Source organism: Pleurodeles waltl, chromosome 11 (genome assembly GCF_031143425.1).
Source record: "Pleurodeles waltl isolate 20211129_DDA chromosome 11, aPleWal1.hap1.20221129, whole genome shotgun sequence".
NCBI lineage: Eukaryota > Metazoa > Chordata > Amphibia > Caudata > Salamandridae > Pleurodeles > Pleurodeles waltl.
The window spans coordinates 344905840-344932620 of NC_090450.1; the positions used below are offsets into that span (position 1 = coordinate 344905840).

At 48.1% G+C, this 26781-nt stretch overlaps 1 protein-coding gene across 2 annotated transcripts in view; it reads left to right on the forward strand.

Annotated features, from left to right (window-relative positions):
• HDLBP (high density lipoprotein binding protein) overlaps positions 1-26781 on the forward strand; it is a 671758-nt gene that overhangs the window by 234736 nt on the left and 410241 nt on the right. For both annotated transcript variants that reach the window (XM_069213644.1, XM_069213643.1), the window contains exons 9-11: positions 2815-2922; positions 24981-25085; positions 25172-25250. In XM_069213644.1, the coding sequence (XP_069069745.1) occupies positions 2815-2922; positions 24981-25085; positions 25172-25250 (292 nt within the window). The remainder of the gene's footprint in view (positions 1-2814; positions 2923-24980; positions 25086-25171; positions 25251-26781) is intronic.

Here is a 26781-nt window from a genome sequence, read left to right on the forward strand (position 1 = left end):
TGGTCTTCCTCTGCAGGGGTTTTCAGCTAGGCAGTCCTTCTTGTTGTTGTTGCAGGAATCTAGTTTCTAGGTTCAGGGAGAGCCCTTAAATACTAAATTTAAGGGCGTGTTTAGGTCTGGGGGGTTAGTAGCCAATGGCTACTAGCCCTGAGGGTGGGTACACCCTCTTTGTGCCTCCTCCCAAGGGGAGGGAGTCACATCCCTAATCCTATTGGGGGAATCCTCCATCTGCAAGATGGAGGATTTCTAAAAGTTAGTCACCTCAGCTCAGGACACCTTAGGGGCTGTCCTGACTGGCCAGTGACTCCTCCTTGTTATTCTCATTATTTTCTCCGGCCTTGCCGCCAAAAGTGGGGGCCGGGGCCGGAGGGGGCGGGCAACTCCACTAGCTGGAGTGTCCTGCGATGCTGTGACAAAGGGGTGAGCCTTTGAGGCTCACCGCCAGGTGTTACAGCTCCTGCCTGGGGGAGGTGTTAGCATCTCCACCCAGTGCAGGCTTTGTTACTGGCCTCAGAGTGACAAAGGCACTCTCCCCATGGGGCCAGTAACATGTCTCTAGTGTGGCAGGCTGCTGGAACCAGTCAGCCTACACAGATAGTCGGTTAAGTTTCAGGGGGCACCTCTAAGGTGCCCTCTGTGGTGTATTTTACAATAAAATGTACACTGGCATCAGTGTGCATTTATTGTGCTGAGAAGTTTGATACCAAACTTCCCAGTTTTCAGTGTAGCCATTATGGTGCTGTGGTGTTCGTGTAAAACAGACTCCCAGACCATATACTCTTATGGCTACCCTGCACTTACAATGTCTAAGGTTTTGCGTAGACACTGTAGGGGCACAGTGCTCATGCACTGGTACCCTCACCTATGGTATAGTGCACCCTGCCTTAGGGCTGTAAGGCCTGCTAGAGGGGTGTCTTACCTATACTGCATAGGCAGTGAGAGGCTGGCATGGCACCCTGAGGGGAGTGCCATGTCGACTTACTCATTTGGTTATCACTAGCACACACAAGCTGGTAAGCAGTGTGTCTGTGCTGAGTGAGGGGTCTCTAGGGTGGCATAATACATGCTGCAGCCTTAGAGACCTTCCCTGGCATCAGGGCCCTTGGTACCAGAGGTACCAGTTACAAGGGACTTCTCTGGATGCCAGGGTGTGCCAATTGTGGAATCAAAAGTACAGGTTAGGGAAAGAACACTGGTGCTGGGGCCTGGTTAGCAGGCCTCAGCACACTTTCAATTCAAAACATAGCATCAGCAAAGGCAAAAAGTCAGGGGGTAACCATGCCAAGGAGGCATTTCCTTACACCTATGGTGCTGTAACAAAGGGGGTGAGCGTTTGAGGCTCACCGCCAGGTGTTACAGTTCCTGCAGGGGGAGGTTAGAAGCACCTCCACCCAGTACAGGCTTTGGTCCTGGCCACAGAGTGACAAAGGCACTCTCCCCATGTGGCCAACATGTCTGGTTGTGGCAGGCTGGCAGAAACTAGTCAGCCCCACTCTAAGTCTGACTGGTATTCAGGGGGCATCTCTCAGATGCCCTCTGGATGCATTTGACAATAAATTCCTCACTGTCATCCGTGTGCATTTATTGTGCTGAGAAGTTTGATACCAAACTTGCAGATTTCCGTGTAGCGATTATGGAACTGTAGTATAGTGCACCCTGCCTTAAGGCTGTAAGGCCTGCTAGAGCGGTGACTTGACTATGCCACTGGCAGTATTTTGTGTGCATGGCATTCTGAAAGGGATGCCATGTCGACTTTGTTTTTTCTCTCCACCAACACACACAATATGATATGGCAGTGTGCTTGTGTTAGGTGAAGGGTCCCTTAGGGTGGCACAACACATGCAGCAGCCCTTAGCGACCTTCCCTGGCATCATGGCCCTTGGTACCACTGGTACCTTTTACAAGGGACTTAGCTGTGTGCCAGGGTTGTGCCAATTGTGGCAACAATGGTACATTGTTACGTGAAAGAACACTGGTGATGCTGCCTGGTTAGCAGTATCCCAGCACACTTCAGTCAAGTCAACATCAATATCAGGCAAAATGTGTGTTTTGGTGGTGTGTGTGGGAGGGGGGGGGGAGGAAAGAGGAGGCTGGACTGCAACAAGGAGCGATTTTCCTACAATTAGTTTCAAATTTCTTAAACATTTGAAAGAATTAAAAAAAAAAAAAAAGATTAAACAGTGGCCTTTTAAGATCTTGCTGTGACGTTGATATTTACATGTCTATTGATTGCATGTTCTCATTTATCTTTCTGTAGTGGACTTTTTGGCGAATAAGGTTCATGTGGTTTTTTCCATCTTGTCTAAGCTGGGGGGGTTGTCATTTGGATTCAGGTGTGGGTGTTGAGTATATTCCTTCTCCTAAATTAAATTCCCCAGTACTTAGCATACAGATGGGAAGCAGGGTAATGCCAGTCAGTTGTCTTCAGTAGGTTCAAGTGGGGAATAGCCATGTATTCACGATCCTCATGATTTCTAGGGGATTGCTGGAAGGAAGTTTCATATTTCAGCTCTTTCTGCTCCTCTGTCTAGAGTTTATTCAGCACTTCGTGCATAAACTACCTACACCCCTCTCTTACCTTGTCTATTCTGTGCAACTGTCAACCCTATCTATTAACCATGTCACATAATTCCACTACACCGCACTATTAACAATTCCGCTCCTGCCCATAATATTCCTCTGAACTAAATACATCCATTGCACTTCAAACCAAAACACACAGATAAGACATCACCAGTTACAATGGCAGTAGCTCTGACTTTTTAAAATGCGAGCCCGATTTGCTTTGGAAACGCTTGTTGTTTTTTATTTCAGGCCAACAGTTTCATCGTCTCATCTGTTTCTGCCCCATCATGGCTTCATCGTTTCATCATTGGGAAAAAAGGGCAGAACTTAGCAAAAATCACTCAGCAGATACCAAAGGTATGTGTGGGTTTTTGACATTACTTGGAAAGTAGTGGCAGCTACTTTGCCTCCCTCAAGGTAAGGTTCCTGAGGATACAGTGTTCCTGAGATGTGTAGCTGTAATTAAAGTTGCTCTGCATACTCCTTTTACCTATTGCTGAGTTTTGATGTGTACAACTTCTTTGTTCTAAGTTGTCTTTTGAGTCAGATGCTAAAGTGCCTCCTCATTTAGTTGGCACTGTGCATCGTCTCCATGGTTATATTGCAGCTGCTGTTATCTGTGGACCAGGTATGTGGAACCAAAAGATGGATTTGAGACTTGAAGAACCTGACAAAGAAGAGGACAGTGTCCTGACCTCTGAGATGATCAGGTCCTGCAGGTAGGCAATGCCCACCCTCTTGGTGGTGAAGTTCCTGCAGGACGGTGAAGAAGCCCAGCTGCTGGGTTCAGTGGGGATGCAGGAGATCCTCAGTCACCCACAAGCTGTCCCACATCGGTTGTTGGATTGCAGGAAGGTCAGTGACCAGCAGGGCCTCCAACTGGCCTTGGCAAATGCAAATAGTTGTTGCAAGGTAAGTTGTGGGTTTTGGAGGACCAGCAAGGTCCCAGTGACTCTAGCCTTACGGTTAGTTAGGGCAAGTCTTCGGCAGGAGGGAAAGCCAGCTGTAGTCTATGGAGCTCCCAGGAGTGACTCATTGGCAGCAGGCACAGGGAGTCTCAGCGAGTCCTCAACAGCACAACAAAATGGGAGTCCCACATCGCAGGAGTGGCAGAGTGGAAGTTGATCTTGGAGTTGCAGAGTGGTGGGAAGTGAGGCTTCTTGGAGCCTCAAGATCTCCTCGGAGGAAGTACAAGCAAGCCTTGGCAAGAGCAACAGTCTTGGTGCACAGGAGATCTGATAGAGACTTCTCGTTGCAGATTCCTTACCTTAGAATTTTCCCCCAGACATCAGACTGGATCTGGACATTTTTTCTTCAAGCAATACCCTTGCGTGTCAGTAGGTGTTGTCGTTCGACTCTGTGGGCGTTGTTGGCATTGTAGTTGTCATGATGACGTCGGGAGCAGTACATAGACGCTGCCTCTGTGCAGTGACTTCAGTTTTTCTTTCCACACCATGCGCTGAACCGGAGAGAGCTGCCCTTGTCTCTTTGACCGACTTCAACCCTTTTGAGTTTTTGTTGAGTTGTGTGTGTGTGTTTTTTTTTTTTTTTGTCGTGCGTCTAGGGATGTCCCCGAAGACTGGTTTCAAACTGTGTGAGGACTGTCACCGCATGTCTGTGACAGATCTGCATCGGATCTGTTTGTGGTGCCTGGAGTGCCACCACGACCTGAAGTCATGCTCTGAGTGCCGGACAATGCACCCGAAGGCCTTGAGGGAGCTTATGGTGGCCCGGCAGTTGACTCCACGCAAGTCCACATCCCGGTCTTGCTTGAGGGGAAAGTCTCAATCAGCCAGACACCACCATTCTTCTTCTTCGAAGTCTTTGGGTCAAGGGAATAAGTCAGAGATCCCGTCACCATTTGTCTTCACCCTGTAGCTCAGCTAATGGGACATGGGAGGAGTGCTGATGCTGAGGCCTCCTTTTGAATCATGCTTCTGGGTCCACTCCGTGCTTCCCCCCCGAGTTTTCGGGTGCCCGAGCGACCCCTGCCTAATTAAAGAAGTTCTGTGGTCATGCCTCATTTTTGGGCAGGCTGACATCTATACGGTGCCTTTTAGGCCCCCTGGTTTCAGTCAGGGGGCTATCGGGTTCTGTGCCAGCGGCTCGGGCTCTGGCCACAGAGGTCCCCTCTGGAGCTGCATTGGTGGTAGTCTTACCATTGAGACCTTCCCCACCGGCAGTTTGATTGTCAACACTCCTGGTGTTGGTGGTGCCCACCATCGACTTCATCCCGATCTTCATCCCCGAAAACCTTTGAGTCAGACTGGCATCGGCCGCCTCAGTCTTTGATGGTGCCTATTCACCCTAGATTAGATTCCGACCCTTTTACTTATGGGTTAATTTCAGGGAAGGATTGGAGGGTTCCCTGGACCCATATGAATACCGGGATGACCCTACTTAGGACTGGGCACAGGAGTTGGGTGAGGCCAGTGGCCTGGACACTTCTCCAGCAGCTGGCATGCTGTCTCTTCCTACTGTGGCTATGGCGGAGGGAGCAACGTATTCCATGGTGGTCAGTAGGGCAGATGAGGTCCTTGGCCTTGAGCTGCCTACTGTTCAGGTCAGGTTTCATCTCCTGATGGAGGTGCTTCAGCCAGGGGCTTCCACATCTGAGCCTCTTCTGTCATTTGATGAAGCCTTTACCGATGTCCTATTGGGTACTTGCTCCAGATTCAACACATGGACTCCTGTGAACAGGACTATCGCATGCCATCGGCCCTCCCCTAAATTCCTGTCCCAACACCCAATCACTGAGAGACTTGTCATCCAGGCATCCTCTTCCTTTGCCAATCTGGGGGTGCGGAAGGGAATGCAACAATCAGAAAGGCTGGAATAATTTGGGCGGAAAATGTTGTTCGGTGGCATGTGTAGCTGCAGATACACATGCTGTGCATAGTCCGCCGTCTGGTGTTGGGTCGGAGTGTTACAAGTTGTTTTTCTTGGAAGAAGTCTTTTCGAGTCACGAGACCGAGGGACTCCTCCTTGTTTCCATTGCGCATGGACGTCGACTCCATCTTTGATTGTTTTTTTTCCGCCATCGGGTTCGGACGTGTTCCTTTTCGCTCCGGGTTTCGGGACGGAAAGATAGTCAAAACTTCGGAAAACTACGTCGGTATTGTTTCGTTCGGTATCGGGTTAGATACAATCGACACCGAATCGTGAAGAGCTCCGGTAGCCCTTCGGGGTAACTTCGACCCCCCCGTCGGGGCCTGGTCGGCCCGACCGCGTGTAAAATCGACACCGATGGAACGGACCCCGTTCCGATTCTGTCCTAAATGCCACAGCAAATATCCGTATACAGACCAACATTTGGTCTGTAACTTGTGCCTGTCGCCCGAGCACAAGGAAGAGACGTGTGAGGCCCATCGTGCGTTCCGGTCCCGAAAGACGCTCCGTGACCGAAGAGCCAGAAGGTTGCAAATGGCGTCCACGCCGACAGGACAACGTGGGTTCGAAGAACAAGGAGAAGAAAAGGAAGCCTTCTCCATCCATGAATCTAACTCGGAGGAGTTCGACGTCGAAGAAACCGTGAGTAAGACGTCGAAACAAGCACCACACGGGAAAACAGACAAGGCCCAGGGGACGCCACTGCCAACAGGCCATGGCTCGACCCATAAAATAGGTGACTGTCCATCGGCACCGAAAAAGGGCGAACTGGTGGCGAGATCGTCCGACTCGGGTCGAGACACAGGCACGCAGCAATCTCGGGACCGAGAAAGTGCTGCCGAAAAGGGTCGACGCCGAGACAGCGGAACCGAAGCTGCTCAACGCAGAGACAGCGGCACCGAGGATGATCGACGCCGAGAAAGATCGACTACAAAAAAGAGAATTCTCCTCGGAGCCGAAAACAAGCAAAGACACAGTTTCGGTGCCAAAACGCCCTGCAACCGAACCGACTGCCAGCTCGTATTCAGAGGAACAATCACTGTCCTCTCAAATGCGCAAACACAGATTTGAAGAAGAGTTACAATCCACTGACGTAGACCACACCCAGAAGCGGATCTTCATACAGAGTGGGACAGGGAAGATCAGCACTCTTCCCACAATCAGGAGGAAAAGAAGACTCGAGTTCCAAACTCAAGAACAAACACCACAACCAAAAGTGGTGAAGAAAATAACTCCACCACCCTCTCCTCCACCTGTAACTCATACATCACCGGCACAAACTCCGTCACATTCACCAGCTCATACCTCCATGAGCCAAGATGACCAAGACGCTTGGGACCTATATGACGCCCCAGTATCAGACAATAGTCCTGAGTCGTACCCTACCAAGCCCTCACCACCCGAGGACAGCACAGCGTATGCACAGGTGGTAGCTAGGGCAGCAGAGTTCCATAACGTGTCGTTACACTCAGAACCTGTCGAGGATGACTTCCTTTTCAACACCCTCTCCTCCACCCATAGCACCTATCAAAGCCTGCCTATGCTCCCGGGAATGCTAAGGCATGCAAAACAGATCTTTAAAGATCCTGTCAAAAGCAGAGCGATAACTCCACGGGTGGAGAAAAAATATAAAGCACCGCCCACAGACCCTGCTTTTATCACATCACAACTGCCACCAGATTCAGTTGTAGTAGAGGCAGCTCGCAAGAGAGCCAACTCGCACACATCAGGCGACGCACCACCTCCGGACAAAGAGCCGCAAGTTCGACGCAGCTGGAAAAAGGGTTGCTGTACAAGCTGCAAACCAGTGGCGCATCGCGAACTCTCAGGCGCTCCTAGCGCGATATGACAGAGCCCATTGGGATGAGATGCAGCATCTCATCGAGCATCTACCCAAAGAATTTCAGAAACGGGCAAAACAAGTAGTTGAGGAGGGACAAAATATCTCTAATAACCAAATACGCTCCTCTATGGATGCAGCGGATACAGCTGCAAGAACAATAAATACCGCAGTAACCATAAGACGGCACGCATGGTTGCGCACATCCGGGTTTAAACCCGAGATACAACAGGCAGTGCTCAATATGCCGTTCAACGAACAGCAATTGTTTGGACCCGATGTGGACACTGCAATTGAGAAATTGAAAAAGGACACTGACACAGCCAAGGCCATGGGCGCACTCTATTCCCCGCAGGGCAGAGGCACTCTTGGCACATTTCGCAGAACACCCTTCAGAGGGGTTTCGGGGTCAAGCCAGCACCTCACAATCAACACCGTCTACCTACCAGGGACAGTACCAAAGGGGAGGCTTTCGGGGCCAGTACAGAGGGGGACAATTCCCTAGAAACCGGGGAAAATTTCAAGGTCCCAAAACCCCTACAACCAAACAGTGACTCACAAGTCACTCAACCCCTTCACACAACACCAGTGGGGGGAAGACTAAGCCAATTTTACAAAGCTTGGGAGAAAATAACAACAGACACTTGGGTCTTAGCAATTATCCAACATGGTTATTGCATAGAATTTCTCCAAATCCCTCCAAATGTCCCACCAAAAACACAAAACATGTCAAAACAGCATTTAGACCTTCTGGAATTAGAAGTTCAGGCATTACTGCAAAAGGACGCAATAGAACTTGTACCACGTACACAAAGGAACACAGGAGTTTACTCACTGTACTTTGTAATACCAAAAAAAGACAAAACACTGAGACCAATCTTAGATCTCAGAACACTAAACATCTACATCAACTCGGAACACTTTCACATGGTCACGCTACAAGACGTATTACCACTGCTAAAACAACAAGACTATATGACAACCTTAGATCTAAAGGACGCGTATTTCCACATATCGATTTATCCCTCGCACAGGAAATACCGAAGGTTCGTATTCAAGGGAATACACTACCAATTCAAAGTGTTGCCGTTCGGTATAACAACCGCACCAAGAGTATTTACAAAATGCCTAGCAGTAGTAGCTGCACATATCAGAAGGCAGCAAATACATGTGTTCCCCTACCTAGACGATTGGCTAATCAAAACCAACTCCCTAACAAAGTGTTCACACCACACAGAGTATGTCATACAAACCCTCTACAAACTCGGTTTCTCCATCAACTATGCAAAATCACACATTCTGCCGTGCAAAACACAGCAATACTTAGGAGCAACAATCGACACAACAAAGGGGATAGCCACTCCAAGTCCACAAAGGGTTCAAAATTTTTACAAGGTTATACAAGCCATGTATCAGACACAAAAAATACATGCAAAGATGGTATTAAAACTCCTAGGCATGATGTCTTCATGCATAGCCATTGTCCCAAACGCAAGACTGCACATGAGGCCCTTACAACAGTGCCTAGCATCGCAATGGTCACAGGCACAGGGTCACCTTCTAGATCTGGTGTTGATAGACCGCCAAACATACATCTCGCTTCTATGGTGGAACAGTATAAATTTAAACAAAGGGCGGCCTTTCCAAGACCCAGTGCCACAATACGTGATAACAGATGCTTCCATGACAGGGTGGGGAGCACACCTCAATCAACACAGCATCCAAGGACAATGGGACGTACATCAAACGAAGTTGCATATAAATCACCTCGAATTGTTAGCAGTATTCCTAGCGTTGAAAGCATTTCAACCCATCATAACCCACAAATACATTCTTGTCAAAACAGACAACATGACAACAATGTATTATCTAAACAAACAGGGGGGAACACACTCGACACAGCTGTGCCTCCTGGCACAAAAGATATGGCAATGGGCGATTCACAACCACATTCGCCTAATAGCACAGTTTATTCCAGGGATCCAGAATCAACTAGCAGACAACCTCTCTCGAGATCACCAACAAGTCCACGAATGGGAGATTCACCCCCAAATTCTAAACACTTACTTCCACATTTGGCGAACACCTCAAATAGACCTATTTGCAAAAAAGGAGAACGCAAAATGCCAAAACTTCGCATCCAGGTACCCACACAGGCAGTCTCAAGGCAATGCTCTATGGATGAATTGGTCAGGGATATTTGCATACGCTTTTCCCCCTCTCCCTCTCCTTCCATATCTAGTAAACAAATTGAGTCAAAACAAACTCAAACTCATACTAATAGCACCAACATGGGCAAGACAACCCTGGTACACAACACTACTAGACCTGTCAGTAGTACCCCATGTCAAGCTACCCAACAGGCCAGATCTGCTAACACAACACAAACAACAGATCAGGCATCCAAACCCAGCATCGCTGAATCTAGCAATCTGGCTCCTGAAATCCTAGAATTTGGACATTTAAACCTCACCCAAGAATGTATGGAGGTCATAAAACAGGCTAGAAGGCCATCCACTAGACACTGCTATGCAAGTAAATGGAAAAGATTTGTTTGCTACTGCCATAGTAATCCAGTTCAACCATTACATGCATCTCCAAAGGATGTAGTAGGATACTTACTACATTTGCAGAAATCAAATCTGGCCTTCTCTTCCATAAAGATACACCTCGCAGCAATTTCTGCATACCTGCAGATTACCCATTCAACTTCACTATTTAGGATACCTGTCATTAAAGCGTTTATGGAAGGCCTAAAAAGAATTATACCACCAAGAACACCACCGGTGGGGCAGAATTCGCCATCACCTGCCCCACTAGGTATCCATCACTACGGACAAGTGGGTTTTGCAGTTCATTCGTAGGGGCTACTACCTCCCCTTCGAATCCGACCCACCGGCCATGCATCCATCAGTCAGCTGTATTTCGGAGGATCATTTGGCACTTCTCTGCCAGGAAGTTGCGGCTCTCTTGGCCAAGGGAGCCATAGAGAAGGTCCTGTGCCAGAAGTAGGTTGTGGTGGTTTTAGGAAAATGCCTCTGATGGCATGGTTACCCCTAACATTTTGTCCTTTGTTGACACTAGTTATGATTGAGTGTGTTGGGACCCTGCTAACCGGGCTCCAGTACCAGTTTTCTTTCCCTAAACTGTACCTTTGTTCCCACAATTGACACAGCACTGACACCGGTAAGTCCCTTGTAACTGGTACCACTGGTACCTAGAGCCTTGTGGCCAGGGAAGGGGTCTAAAGGCTGCCACATGTATTAAGCCACCCTGGTGACCGCTCACTCAACACATGCACACTACCTCACAGCTTGGGTGTGCTGGTGGGGAGAAAATGACTAGTCGACATGGCCCTCCCCTCAGAGTGCCATGCCAACCTCATACTGCCTGTGGCATAGGTAATTCACCCCTCCAGCAGACCTTCCAGTACTAGGGTAGGGTGCACTATACCACAGGTGAGGGCATAGTTGCATGAGCTCCATGCCCCTACAGTGTCCAAGCCAAATCTTATACATTGTAAGTGCAGGGTAGTCATAAGAGTATATGGTCTGATAGTTTGTCAAACACGAACTCCACAATTCCATAATGGCTACACTGAATACTGGGAAGTTTGGTATCAAACTTCTCAGCACAATAAATCCACACTGATGCCAGTGTGGGATTTATTGAAAGATGCACCCAGAGGGCATCTTGGAGATGCCCCCTGTATACCAGTCCAATTCCTAGTGTTAGGCTGACCAGTTTCTGCCAGCTTTCAACAACCAGACAGGTTTCTGGCCACATGGGGCGAGTCCTTTGTCACTCTGTGGCCAGGAAAAAAGCCTGCACTGGGTCGAGCTGCTTCTCACCTCCCCCTGCAGGAACTGTAACACCTGGTGGTAAGCCTCAAAGGCTCAAGTGTGTTGTTACAGCGCCCCAGGGCATCCCAGCTAGTGGAGATGCCCGCCCACCAGACACAACCCCCACTTTTGGCGGCAAGTCTGGAGGAGATGAGAAAAACAAGGAGTCACTGACCAGTCAGGACAGCCCCTAAGGTGCCCTGAGCTGAGGTGACCCCTGCCTTAAGAAATCCTTATCTTAGTTTTGAAAGATTCCCCCAGTAGGATTAGGGATGTGCCCCCCTCCCCTCAGGGAGGCGACACCAAGAGGGTGTAGCCACCCTCCAGGATAGTAGCCATTGGCTACTCCCCTGCCCCAAGACCTAAACACCCCCCTAAATTGAGTATTCAGGGGCGACCCTAAACCCACGAATCAATCATGCAACCTGAAGAAAGGACTGCAGACCTGAAAGCCCCGCAGAGACAACTGTCTTGGCCCCAGCCCTACCAGCCTGTCAAGACTCAAAGAACCTGCACAGCAAAACATCCAGCGGGACCAGTGACCTCGGAGGACTGACCTGCACCTATGGACCAAGAACCTCCTGAGGACAGCGGCTCTTTCCAGAAACAGCAAGGAGAAACCAACTTTAAAGAGACTCCAACTTTCTGCCAGAAGCGTGAGGCTTCACACTCGACCCGATGCCCCCGGGTTGAGTTCAGGAGATCTAACACTGCAGAGAGGACTCCCAGGTGACTCCAATGATGTGGAGACCCTGAGTCCACCTCCACAGCGACACCTGCAGAAAGGATTGAGAGTCTCCCCCTTACCACGACTGCCTGGTAACAAAGGAACCCGACGCCTGGTGGTGTAAATTATCATGATGGGCTGTATAACTTGTTTATGAAAGAACATCTGTTGAGTAATTGTTTCAGTGACAAACTGCATCAACATCTGGTAGACCTAGGTCCAATTTCTCCCCAAGAATTTGGAAAGAAGGCAGATAACTAGGTCAAGACAAGGGTGACTAAGAGTTCCACAGGGGGTTGACCAAAAGAAAGGGGGTCACAAAGCCTCCCCGGGGGAGGGTGGTGAGACGTCAAAGGACAAAAACAAAGTCTTCTACAGTGCCCCAAAAACCTGCTCAGGACGGTGGGCCCGAGCCTCTTCAGTTTGCAAATGGGTATAAGGGTAAAAACTTTGATCCCAAGAAGGCCTGGTGTAGGAAGTTTTCCCTGTATATACTATCTCAAAGTAAGAGCTAGTGTGCACAGAGTCCAAGGGTTCCCCTTAAAGGTAAGATAGTGGCAAAAATAGATAATACTAATGCTCTATTTTTGTGGTAGTGTGGTTGTAGGAAGTTGGCTCTGTATGTGCTATTTCAAAGTAAGGAACAGCATGCAGAGTCCAAGGGTTCCCCTTAGAGGTAAGATAGTGGCAAAAAGAGATAATACTAATGCTCTATTTTGTGGTAGTGTGGTCGAGCAGTAGGCTTATCAAAGGAGTAGTGTTGAGCATTTGTTGTACATACACACAGGCAATAAATGAGGAACACACACTCAGACAATTCCAGGCCAATAGGTTTTTGTATAGAAAAATATCTGTTCGATGGCATCTGTCGCTGTAGATACGCATGTTCTGCAATAGCTCGCCATCTGGTGTTGGGCCGGAGTGTTACAAGTTGTTTTTCTTCGAAGAAGTCTTTCGAGTCACGGGACCGAGTGACTCCTCCTTTTGTCTCCATTGCGCATGGGCGTCGACTCCATCTTCGATTGTTTTTTTTCCGCCATCGGGTTCGGACGTGTTCCTGTCGCTCCGAGTTTCGGAACGGAAAATTAGCTAATTTCGGAAGATTTTCGTCGGTATTGTTGCGTTCGGGATCGGCGTACTTAGATTCCACACCGCATCGAAGATCGAAGAGCTCCGGTGCCCTTCGGGGTAGTTTTTCGATCCTCCGTCGGGGCCTGGTCGGCCCGACCGCGTGCTGAAGAACGCCGATGGAACGGACCCCGTTTCGTTTCTGCCCCAAATGCCACAATAAATACCCCTACACAGACCAACACTTGGTCTGCAACCTGTGCCTGTCACCTGAGCACAGCGAAGACACCTGCGAGGCCTGTCGTGCGTTCCGGTCCCGAAAAACACTCCGAGACCGTCGAGCCAGAAGACTTCAGATGGCGTCCGCACCGACAGCCCAACGGGAGTTCGAGGAACAGGAAGAGGAAGGTACCTTCTCGATCCAAGACTCAGACTCCGAAGGATTCGACGATACACAAACCGTGAGTAAGACGTCGAAAACCACACAGAGAAACATTTACAAGGCCCAGGGGACGCCACTGCCACCAGGCCATGGCTCGACCCATAAATTCGGTGACCGACCGTCGGCACCGAAAAAGGCCCAAACAGTGCCGAGATCGTCCAACTCCGGTCGAGACACCGGCACGCAGCCTTCTCGGGACCGAGAAAGTGCTGGAGACAAGCCTCGACACCGAGATGCCGGTGTGGACACGGCTCGACGCCGAGACAGCGGCACCGAAACAGATCGACGCCGAGAGGTTTCGGCCCCGAAAAGGAAAAAAGTCACCTCGGAGCCGAAAAAACACGCAGACAAAGTTTCGATGCCGAAACAAACTGCAAGCGACCCAGCTTCAGGCTCTTATACAGAAGAGCACTCGCTAACCTCCCAAATGCAGAAGCATAGGTTTGAGGAAGAGCTACAAGCAACTGATGTGGACCATACGCAAAAGCGTATCTTCATTCAGCAGGGGACAGGAAAAATAAGCACCCTTCCCCCCATTAGGAGAAAGAGGAGGTTGGAGTTCCAGACGGAACAAACACCACAACCAAAAGTGGTGAAAAGAGTTACACCACCACCCTCTCCTCCGCCCGTGATTAACGTTTCACCAGCACAAACTCCATCACACTCCCCAGCTCACACCACCATGAGCCAGGGTGACCAAGATCAGGACGCATGGGACCTATACGACGCCCCAGTGTCAGATAACAGCCCGGAGGCATACCCTACAAAGCCATCTCCACCAGAAGACAGCACCGCGTACTCTCAGGTGGTGGCTAGAGCAGCACAATTTCACAACGTAAGCCTCCACTCAGAACAGGTCGAGGATGATTTCTTGTTCAACACACTCTCCTCCACCCACAGCTCATACCAAAGCCTGCCTATGCTCCCTGGTATGCTCCGGCACGCAAAAGACATATTTAAGGAGCCAGTCAAAAGTAGGGCAATCACACCAAGGGTGGAAAAAAAGTATAAGCCGCCTCCTACGGACCCGGTTTTCATCACTACACAGCTGCCACCAGACTCTGTTGTTGTAGGAGCAGCTAGGAAAAGGGCCAACTCTCACACATCTGGAGATGCACCACCCCCAGATAAAGAAAGCCGCAAGTTCGATGCCGCTGGTAAAAGAGTCGCAGCACAAGCTGCAAACCAGTGGCGCATCGCGAACTCCCAGGCACTACTTGCGCGCTATGACAGAGCCCACTGGGACGAGATGCAACATCTCATTGAACATCTGCCCAAGGACTTACAACATAGGGCAAAGCAAGTGGTCGAGGAAGGACAGACCATTTCCAACAACCAGATCCGCTCCTCCATGGACGCTGCAGATACAGCTGCACGGACAATTAATACATCTGTAACTATCAGAAGGCATGCATGGCTCCGAACGTCTGGATTTAAACCAGAGATTCAACAAGCAGTTCTCAATATGCCTTTTAATGAAAAAGAACTGTTCGGTCCAGAAGTGGACACAGCGATTGAGAAACTCAAAAAAGATACGGACACTGCCAAAGCCATGGGCGCACTCTACTCCCCGCAGAGCAGAGGGAATTACAGCACATTCCGTAAAACGCCCTTTCGAGGGGGGTTTCGAGGTCAAAGCACACAAGCCAGCACCTCACAAGCCACACCGTCCAGTTACCAGGGACAGTATAGAGGAGGTTTTCGGGGACAATATAGAGGAGGGCAATTCCCTAGAAATAGAGGAAGATTTCAAAGCCCCAAAGCCCCTACTACTAAACAGTGACTCACAGGTCACTCACCCCCTCCACACAACACCAGTGGGGGGAAGAATAGGTCATTATTACAAAGCATGGGAGGAAATCACTACAGACACTTGGGTTCTAGCAATTATCCAACATGGTTATTGCATAGAATTTCTACAATTCCCTCCAAACATACCACCAAAAGCACAAAATTTAACAACACACCTTTCCAATCTCCTGGAGATAGAAGTGCAGGCACTATTGCAAAAGAATGCAATCGAATTAGTGCCAAACACACAAATAAACACAGGAGTTTACTCACTGTACTTTCTGATACCAAAGAAGGACAAAACACTGAGACCAATCCTAGACCTCAGAGTAGTGAACACTTTCATCAAATCAGACCACTTCCACATGGTCACACTACAAGAAGTATTGCCATTGCTAAAACTGCACGACTACATGGCAACTTTAGACCTCAAGGATGCTTATTTCCATATACCAATACACCCATCGCACAGGAAATACCTAAGGTTTGTATTCAAAGGAATACATTACCAATTCAAGGTACTGCCTTTCGGATTAACAACCGCACCAAGAGTCTTTACCAAATGTCTAGCGGTAGTCGCAGCACACATAAGAAGGCAGCAAATACATGTGTTCCCATATCTAGACGACTGGCTAATCAAGGCCCATTCGTTAATAGAGTGCTCAAATCACACAAATCATATCATACAAACCCTCTTCAAACTAGGGTTCACCGTCAATTTCACAAAATCCAAAATTCTGCCACGCAAGGTACAACAATACCTGGGAGCCATAATAGACACATCAAAAGGAGTAGCCACTCCAAGTCCACAAAGAATTCAAAATTTCAACACCATCATACAACGCATGTATCCAACACAAAAGATACAGGCAAAGATGGTATTACAACTCCTAGGCATGATGTCATCATGCATAGCCATTGTCCCAAACGCAAGACTGCACATGAGGCCCTTACAACAATGCCTAGCATCACAGTGGTCTCAAGCACAGGGTCACCTTCTAGATCTGGTGTTAATAGACCGCCAAACTTACCTCTCGCTTCTGTGGTGGAACAACATAAATTTAAACAAGGGGCGGCCTTTCCAAGACCCAGTGCCACAATACGTAATAACAGATGCTTCCATGACAGGGTGGGGAGCACACATCGATCAACACAGCATACAAGGACAATGGAACGTACATCAAACAAAACTGCATATCAATCACCTAGAACTTCTAGCAGTTTTTCAAGCACTAAAAGCTTTCCAACCAATAATAGTTCACAAATACATTCTCGTCAAAACAGACAACATGACAACAATGTATTATCTAAACAAGCAGGGGGGGACGCACTCCACGCAGTTAAGCCTGCTAGCACAAAAAATTTGGCATTGGGCAATTCACAACCAAATTCGCCTAATTGCACAGTTTATACCAGGGATACAAAATCAACTCGCAGACAATCTCTCTCGAGATCACCAACAGGTCCACGAATGGGAAATTCACCCCCAAATTCTGAACACTTATTTCAAACTCTGGGGAACACCTCAGATAGACTTGTTTGCGACAAGGGAGAACGCAAAATGCCAAAACTTCGCATCCAGATACCCACACAAACAATCCCAAGGCAATGCCCTATGGATGAACTGGTCAGGGATATTTGCTTACGCTTTTCCTCCTCTCCCTCTCCTTCCTTACCTGGTAAACAAACTCAGTCAAAGCAAACTCAAACTCATATTGATAGCACCAACTTGGGCAAGGCAACCCTGGTACACAACGCTGCTAGACCTATCAGTGGTACCCTGCATCAAATTGCCCAACAGGCCAGATCTGTTGACACAGCACAACCAAAAGATCAGACACCCAGATCCAGCATCGCTGAATCTAGCAATCTGGCTCCTGAAATCCTAGAATTCGGGCACTTACAACTTACCCAAGAATGTATGGAAGTCATAAAACAAGCAAGAAGGCCATCCACCAGGCACTGCTATGCAAGTAAATGGAAGAGGTTTGTTTGCTACTGCCATATTAATCAAATACAACCATTACACACAACTCCAGAACATGTAGTGGGTTACTTGCTTCACTTACAAAAATCTAACCTAGCTTTCTCTTCCATTAAGATTCACCTTGCAGCAATATCTGCATACCTGCAAACTACCTATTCAACTTCCCTATATAAAATACCAGTCATTAAAGCATTCATGGAGGGCCTTAGGAGAATTATACCACCAAGAACACTACCTGTTCCTTCATGGAACCTAAATGTTGTCCTAACTAGACTTATGGGTCCACCTTTTGAACCCATGCACTCCTGCGACATACAGTTCCTAGCCTGGAAGGTGGCATTTCTCATCGCCATTACTTCCCTGAGAAGAGTAAGCGAGATTCAAGCGTTTACTATACAGGAACCTTTTATAAAACTACACAAAAATAAAGTCGTCCTAAGGACCAATCCTAAATTTTTGCCAAAGGTTATTTCACCGTTCCATCTAAATCAAACAGTGGAACTTCCAGTGTTCTTTCCACAGCCAGATACCGTAGCTGAAAGGGCACTACATACATTAGATGTCAAAAGAGCATTGATGTATTACATTGACAGAACAAAAAACATCAGAAAGACTAAACAACTCTTTATTGCATTTCAAAAACCTCACGCAGGAAACCCAATTTCAAAACAAGGTATAGCCAGATGGATAGTTAAATGCATCCAAATCTGCTACCTTAAAGCTAAACGACAGCTGCCCATTACACCAAGGGCACATTCAACCAGAAAGAAAGGTGCTACCATGGCCTTTCTAGGAAACATCCCAATGCAAAAAATATGTAAGGCAGCCACATGGTCTACGCCTCACACATTCACCAAGCACTACTGTGTAGACGTGTTATCCGCACAACAAGCCACAGTAGGTCAAGCCGTATTAAGGACATTATTTCAGACTACTTCCACTCCTACAGGCTGATCCACCGCTTTTGGGGAAATAACTGCTTACTAGTCTATGCAGAACATGCGTATCTACAGCGACAGATGCCATCGAACTGAAAATGTCACTTACCCAGTGTACATCTGTTCGTGGCATCAGTCGCAGTAGATTCGCATGTGCCCACCCGCCTCCCCGGGAGCCTGTAGCAGTTTGGAAGTTACCTTCAATTATTTATATATGTATCATCTCAACCTTAAATAGGTGCATACTTAGTCACTCCATTGCATGGGCACTATTACTACAATTCAACTCCTACCTCACCCTCTGCGGGGAAAAACAATCGAAGATGGAGTCGACGCCCATGCGCAATGGAGACAAAAGGAGGAGTCACTCGGTCCCGTGACTCGAAAGACTTCTTCGAAGAAAAACAACTTGTAACACTCCGGCCCAACACCAGATGGCGAGCTATTGCAGAACATGCGAATCTACTGCGACTGATGCCACAAACAGATGTACACTGGGTAAGTGACTGTAAAGAAATGGCTCCCTGTTGCAGTTACCCTCCACTTTTTGCCTGATACTGATGCTGACTTGACTGAGAAGAGTGCTGGGACCCTGCTAACCAGGCCCCAGCACCAGTGTTCCTTCACCTAAAATGTACCATTGTATCCACAATTGGCACACCCTGGCATTCAGATAAGTCCCTTGTAACTGGTACTTCTAGTACCAAGGGCCCTGATGCCAAGGAAGGTCTCTAAGGGCTGCAGCATGTCTTATGCCACCCTAGAGACCCCTCACTCAGCACAGACACACTGCTTACAAGCCTGTGTGTGCTAGTGAGAACAAAATGAGTAAGTCGACATGGCACTCCCCTCAGGGTGCCATGCCAGCCTCTCACTGCCTATGCAGTATAGGTAAGACACCCCTCTAGCAGGCCTTACAGCCCTAAGGCAGGGTGCACTATACCATAGGTGAGGGTACCAGTGCATGAGCATGGTACCCCTACAGTGTCTAAACAAAACCTTAGACATTGTAAGTGCAGGGTAGCCATAAGAGTATATGGTCTGGGAGTTTGTCAAACACGAACTCCACAGCACCATAATGGCTACACTGAAAACTGGGAAGTTTGGTATCAAACTTCTCAGCACAATAAATGCACACTGATGCCAGTGTACATTTTATTGTAAAATACACCACAGAGGGCACCTTAGAGGTGCCCCCTAAAACTTAACCGACTATCTGTGTAGGCTGACTAGTTCCAGCAGCCTGCCACACTAGAGACATGTTGCTGGCCCCATGGGGAGAGTGCCTTTGTCACTCTGAGGCCAGTAACAAAGCCTGCACTGGGTGGAGATGCTAACACCTCCCCCAGGCAGGAGCTGTGACACCTGGCGGTGAGCCTCAAAGGCTCACCCCTTTGTCACAGCCCAGCAGGGCACTCCAGCTTAGTGGAGTTGCCCGCCCCCTCCGGCCACGGCCCCCACTTTTGGCGGCAAGGCTGGAGGGAACAAAGAAAGCAACAAGGAGGAGTCACTGGCCAGTCAGGACAGCCCCTAAGGTGTCCTGAGCTGAGTTGACTCTGACTTTTAGAAATCCTCCATCTTGCAGATGGAGGATTCCCCCAATAGGGTTAGGATTGTGACCCCCTCCCCTTGGGAGGAGGCACAAAGAGGGTGTACCCACCCTCAGGGCTAGTAGCCATTGGCTACTAACTCCCCAGACCTAAACACGCCCTTAAATTTAGTATTTAAGGGCTACCCTGAACCCTAGAAAATTAGATTCCTGCAACTACAAGAAGAAGGACTGCCCAGCTGAAAACCCCTGCAGCGGAAGACCAGAAGACGACAACTGCCTTGGCTCCAGAAACTCACCGGCCTGTCTCCTGCCTTCCAAAGATCCTGCTCCAGCGACGCCTTCCAAAGGGACCAGCGACCTCGACATCCTCTGAGGACTGCCCCTGCTTCGAAAAGACAAGAAACTCCCGAGGACAGCGGACCTGCTCCAAGAAAAGCTGCAACTTTGTTTCCAGCAGCTTTAAAGAACCCTGCAAGCTCCCCGCAAGAAGCGTGAGACTTGCAACACTGCACCCGGCGACCCCGACTCGGCTGGTGGCGATCCAACACCTCAGGAGGGACCCCAGGACTACTCTGATACTGTGAGTACCAAAACCTGTCCCCCCTGAGCCCCCACAGCGCCGCCTGCAGAGGGAATCCCGAGGCTTCCCCTGACCGCGACTCTTCGAACCTAAAGTCCCGACGCCTGGGAGAGACCCTGCACCCGCAGCCCCCAGGACCTGAAGGACCGGACTTTCACTGGAGAAGTGACCCCCAGGAGTCCCTCTCCCTTGCCCAAGTGGAGGTTTCCCCGAGGAACCCCCCCCTTGCCTGCTTGCAGCGCTGAAGAGATCCCGAGATCTCTCATAGACTAACATTGCGAACCCGACGCCTGTTTCTACACTGCACCCGGCCGCCCCCGCGCTGCTGAGGGTGAAATTTCTGTGTGGACTTGTGTCCCCCCCGGTGCCCTACAAAACCCCCCTGGTCTGCCCTCCGAAGACGCGGGTACTTACCTGCAAGCAGACCGGAACCGGGGCACCCCCTTCTCTCCATTCTAGCCTATGTGTTTTGGGCACCACTTTGAACTCTGCACCTGACCGGCCCTGAGCTGCTGGTGTGGTGACTTTGGGGTTGCTCTGAACCCCCAACGGTGGGCTACCTTGGACCAAGAACTAAGCCCTGTAAGTGTCTTACTTACCTGGTTAACCTAACAAATACTTACCTCCCCTAGGAACTGTGAAAATTGCACTGTGTCCACTTTTAAAACAGCTATTTGTGAATAACTTGAAAAGTATACATGCAATTTTGATGATTTGAAGTTCCTAAAGTACTTACCTGCAATACCTTTCGAATGAGATATTACATGTAGAATTTGAACCTGTGGTTCTTAAAATAAACTAAGAAAAGATATTTTTCTATACAAAAACCTATTGGCTGGATTTGTCTCTGAGTGTGTGTACCTCATTTATTGTCTATGTGTATGTACAACAAATGCTTAACACTACTCCTTGGATAAGCCTACTGCTCGACCACACTACCACAAAATAGAGCATTAGTATTATCTCTTTTTGCCACTATCTTACCTCTAAGGGGAACCCTTGGACTCTGTGCATGCTATTCCTTACTTTGAAATAGCACATACAGAGCCAACTTCCTACAGTGACATTTTCATTTCTTAGTTTATTTTAAGAACCACAGGTTCAAATTCTACATGTAATATCTCATTTGAAAGGTATTGCAGGTAAGTACTTTATGAACTTTGAATCATTACAATAGCATGTATAGTTTTTACACAAAACACAATAAGCTGTTTTAAAAGTGGACACAGTGCAATTTTCACAGTTCCTGGGGGAGGTAAGTTATTGTTAATTTTCACAGGTAAGTAAGTCACTTACAGGTTTCAGTTTTTGGTCCAAGGTAGCCCACCGTTGGGGGTTCAGAGCAACCCCAAAGTTATCACACCAGCAGCTCAGGGCCGGTCAGATGCAAAGGTCAAAGAGGTGCCCAAAACACATAGGCTTCAATGGAGAGAAGGGGGTGCCCTGGTTCCAGTCTGCCAGCAGGTAAGTACCCGCGTCTTCGGAGGGCAGACCAGGGGGGTTTTGTAGGGCACCGGGGGGGGACACAAGTCAGCACAAAAAGTACACCCTCAGCAGCGCGGGGGCAGCCGGGTGCAGTGTGCAAACACGCGTCGGGTTTACAATGGTTTTCAATGAGAGATCAAGGGATCTCTTCAGCGTTGCAGGCAGGCAAGGGGGGGGGGCTCCTCGGGGTAGCCACCACCTGGGCAAGGGAGAGGGCCTCCTGGGGGTCACTCCTGCACAGAAGTTCCGTTTCTTTAGGGGCTGGGGGCTGCGGGTGCAGGGTCTTTTCCAGCCGTCGGGAAATGGAGTTCAGACAGTCGCGGTCAGGGGGAGCCTGGGGATTCCCTCTGCAGGCGTCGCTGTGGGGGCTCAGGGGGGACAACTTTGGTTACTCAGTCGTAGAGTCGCCGGAGGGTCCTCCCTGAGTTGGTTGTTCTCCACCAGTCGAGTCGGGGTCGCCGGGTGCAGTGTTGCAAGTCTCACGCTTCTTGCGGGGAGTTGCAGGGGTCTTTAAATCTGCTACTTGAAACAAAGTTGCAGTTCTTTTGGAGCAGGGCCGCTGTCCTCGGGAGTTTCTAGTCTTTCTTGAAGCAGGGCAGTCCTCAGAGGATTCAGAGGTCGCTGGTCCCTTGGAAAGCGTCGCTGGAGCAGGTTTCTTTGGAAGGCAGGAGACAGGCCGGTAAGTCTGGGGCCAAGGCAGTTGGTGTCTTCTGGTCTTCCTCTGCAGGGATTTTTCAGCTCAGCAGTCCTTCTTCTTCAGGTAAGTTGCAGGAATCTAAATTCTTAGGTTCAGGGGAGCCCTTAAATACTAAATTTAAGGGTGTGTTTAGGTCTGGGGGGTTAGTAGCCAATGGCTACTAGCCCTGAGGGTGGGTACACCCTCTTTGTGCCTCCTCCCAAGGGGAGGGGGTCACATCCCTAATCCTATTGGGGGAATCCTCCATCTGCAAGATGGAGGATTTCTAAAAGTTAGTCACCTCAGCTCAGGACACCTTAGGGGCTGTCCTGACTGGCCAGTGACTCCTCCTTGTGGTTTTCTTTGTTTCCTCCAGCCTTGCCTCCAAAAGTGGGGGCCGTGGCCGGAGGGGGCGGGCAACTCCACTAAGCTGGAGTGTCCTGCGGTGCTGTGACAAAGGGGTGAGCCTTTGAGGCTCACCGCCAGGTGTTAAAGCTCCTGCCTGGGGGAGGTGTTAGCATCTCCACCCAGTGCAGGCTTTGTTACTGGCCTCAGAGTGACAAAGGCACTCTCCCCATGGGGCCAGCAACATGTCTCTAGTGTGGCAGGCTGCTGGAACCAGTCAGCCTACACAGATAGTCGGTTAGGTTTCAGGGGGCACCTCTAAGGTGCCCTCTGTGGTGTATTTTACAATAAAATGTACACTGGCATCAGTGTGCATTTATTGTGCTGAGAAGTTTGATACCAAACTTCCCAGTTTTCAGTGTAGCCATTATGGTGCTGTGGAGTTAGTGTTTGACAGACTCCCAGACCATATACTCTTATGGCTACCCTGCACTTACAATGTCTAAGGTTTGGCTTAGACACTGTAGGGGCACAGTGCTCATGCACTGGTGCCCTCACCTATGGTATAGTGCACCCTGCCTTAGGGCTGTAAGGCCTGCTAGAGGGGTGACTTATCTATACTGTATAGGCAGTGTGAGGTTGGGATGGCACCCTGAGGGGAGTGCCATGTCGACTTACTCGTTTTGTCCTCACCAGCACACACAAGCTGGCAAGCAGTGTGTCTGTGCTGAGTGAGGGGTCCCCAGGGTGGCATAAGATATGCTGCAGCCCTTAGAGACCTTCCCTGGCATCAGGGCCCTTGGTACCAGGGGTACCAGTTACAAGGGACTTATCTGGGTGCCAGGGTGTGCCAATTGTGGAATCAAAAGTACAGGTTAGGGAAAGAACACTGGTGCTGGGGCCTGGTTAGCAGGCCTCAGCACACTTTGAATTCAAAACATAGCATCAGCAAAGGCAAAAAGTCAGGGGGTAACCATGCCAAGGAGGCATTTCCTTACACTGCACTGTCCACTTTTAAAATAGCTGTTTGCCATTTTAAAGAACACTGTGCATAATGATTCAATTCAAAGTCCTAACTGTTAACATGCAAAAGTACCTTTCATTTAATTTACCTACCTGCTAAATGAATCTTGTGGTTAAAAAAATAAATTAACAAAAGAATATTTTTCTAAATAAAAACCTATTTGCCTGGAGTTCAGTCATTGAGTGTTTCTTCTATTGCTTTTGTGTGTACAACAAATGCTTAACACTACCCTCTGATAAGAGTAACTACTTGACCACACTACCACAAATAGAGCATTAGTATTATCTATTATTGCCTCTGTCAAGCCTCTTGGGGAACCCCTGGACTCTGCACACTATATCTCATTTTGATATAGTATATACAGAGCCAGCTTCCTACATATGTGTAGATCACCTTGAACAGAGTTGATCATGCCAATTTGGTCTTTCTTTTAGTACATCCCATAGCATCTAATTAGTTTAAGACTGGGCTGGTTGCTTCAATAATTGTAATGCTTGCTAAATTTGAACTTGTCTCCTAATACTTGTGATCTATTGGTTCTTAATGTTTTACCATGTTTTTCGCGTACATTTGAAAAATACTCTTCACATTTTTAAAAATAAGTTGTAAGACCTGAGGTAATTTTTTGCCTCATTTCAATGTGATTAATGATAAACTTAATGGAATGTGATTTTTAAATGATCTCAACCTTTGCTATAGGTCCAGATATCTTGCTAATATTATGGTTTTAAGTAATTGCAAACATAACGCTAAACTTGAACTTAAAGCGACTAGCAACATAAAAACAATCTCCATTTATTTTACTCATTACAACCCTTACAATATAACCAGGAAGTTATCGTATAGCATTGTATTCCATTACCAAACTGTGGCTCTTTGAACAGTACCTGTGCGGGCTCATAAGTGTAGGGTAAAGGAGAAGAAATTTACTTTTGAGACCTGCAGAATGGTAGTCATTTTGATAATAAACCTGAAAATAAGTATTGATTGAATGTTGATGCGAATTAGACAGTATCATGAGTAAGCACACCTACAGTAATGGAGGATTCTTTTCCTGTTTCTATGAAGTATAATTGTGTTCCTGCCCTTGTGCTGTTTTCCCTGTTTTTTGCCTTCTGAGAAGTTATGTTGTAGGGCAGAAGAGTGACTGGAGGAAAATGGGTATGTTCCTTCTGAATAATCACCTTACAATTTGATGAAGACCATTTATTTTCATTCCTTGTTCTTAGGTGCACATAGAATTTACTGAGGGAGAGGATAAGATCACCCTTGAGGGCCCCACAGAGGACGTGAACTTGGCTCAGGAACAAATGGAAGCCATGGTGAATGATTTGGTGAGTTAGGTTTTCTCTCAACTGGTAATGTTGCAGGCAGGATGCACCTGACTGTCTTGAACCAATTGCTGTCTTTCTCTCCTTAGATTGCTCGAATGGATTTTACAGAGATCACCATAGACCATCGATTTCACAGACACCTCATCGGAAAAAGCGGAGCCAACAGTGAGTCAACAGCAGATGCAAACAAAATCTTGGTGATCCTTGTTGAAGTATGCTCTGCATATCTGTAGCTTAAGTAACATTTATCGCACTGGTGCTGTCAGAGGTACTATCCTGTGTGGGCAATTATCTTTTACTTCTGCAACCTGAGGGATTCAAGAGGCCTTCACTTTTATTTCTGATTCAGTATGAGATTACAGGGCCCTGTCTTTAATGGTAATTCATTTTCCACTGGTACCCCAGTGCCACAGAATTGTTGGGCTTCAGTTAAATCACTATGATTGCCTTTGAAATATTAATAGATTTGTCTGGTTGAATTCTTCTTTTGTGCTGGGTCTGCTCTGCAGTAAACGTTGAAACAGCATGTTAAAGGTTTAGAGGCTTTTAGCAAATGCAGATCTTTGCAAATGATTAGCCCCTGAGTTTTAGATTCTGTTTTTGCCGCAATCAATGTTATGCAGAATTGTGAGGTATGGAAGACTTAAGAAAAAAACCTTGAGTGATGGGAGAGACAGTCTTCCCCTGTTTTTGTTCCTTGTGCTTAAAAAAAAAAAAAAAAAAAAAAAAAAAAAATCTGCACTTTCGCTAAGGCACAAACCACTGTTTTGCCACATCTAATTGTGCCCTTGCTTAAACTAAAGAATTTGTATACGGTCAGTGCTGCCGTTGTTGATGACTTGGTCATCAACACAGTTCATGAGAATATTTTCATTAACCATTTAGTCTTCCCCAGAAGCTGTCCACCTCAAGTGAATGTTTCAAATGTCACTGGCTTTGTCAACAGATGTCTTAATCCACCCTATCCCCTCAGTGACTGCACAGATGAAATGACAAAACAGCACAGAATGTAGAGCAAGACAATGAATTGTGTGTAAAGAAATGTCTCCCTGTTGCAGTTACCCCCCACTTTTTGCCTGATACTGATGCTGACTTGACTGAGAAGTGTGCTGGGACCCTGCTAACCAGGCCCCAGCACCAGTGTTCTTTCACCTAAAATGTACCATTGATTCCACAATTGGCACAACCCTGGCATCTAGGTAAGTCCCTTGTAACTGGTACCCCTGGTACCAAGGGCCCTGATGCCAGGGAAGGTCTCTAAGGGCTGCAGCATGTCTTATGCCACCCTAGGGACCCCTCACTCAGCACAGACACACTGCTTGCCAGCTTATGTGTGCTGGTGGGAAGAAAATGACTAAGTCGACATGGCACTCCCCTCAGGGTGCCATGCCAACCTCACACTGCCTGTGGCATAGCTAAGTCACCCCTCTAGTAGGCCTTACAGCCCTAAGGCAGGGTGCACTATACCACAGGTGAGGGCATATGTGCATGAGCACTATGCCCCTACAGTGTCTAAGCAAAACCTTAGACATTGTAAGTGCAGGGTAGCCATAAGAGTATATGGGCTGGGAGTCTGTCAAAAACGAACTCCACAGCTCCATAATGGCTACACTGAATACTGGGAAGTTTGGTATCAAACTTCTCAGAATAATAAACCCACACTGATGCCAGTGTTGGATTTATTAAAAAATGCACA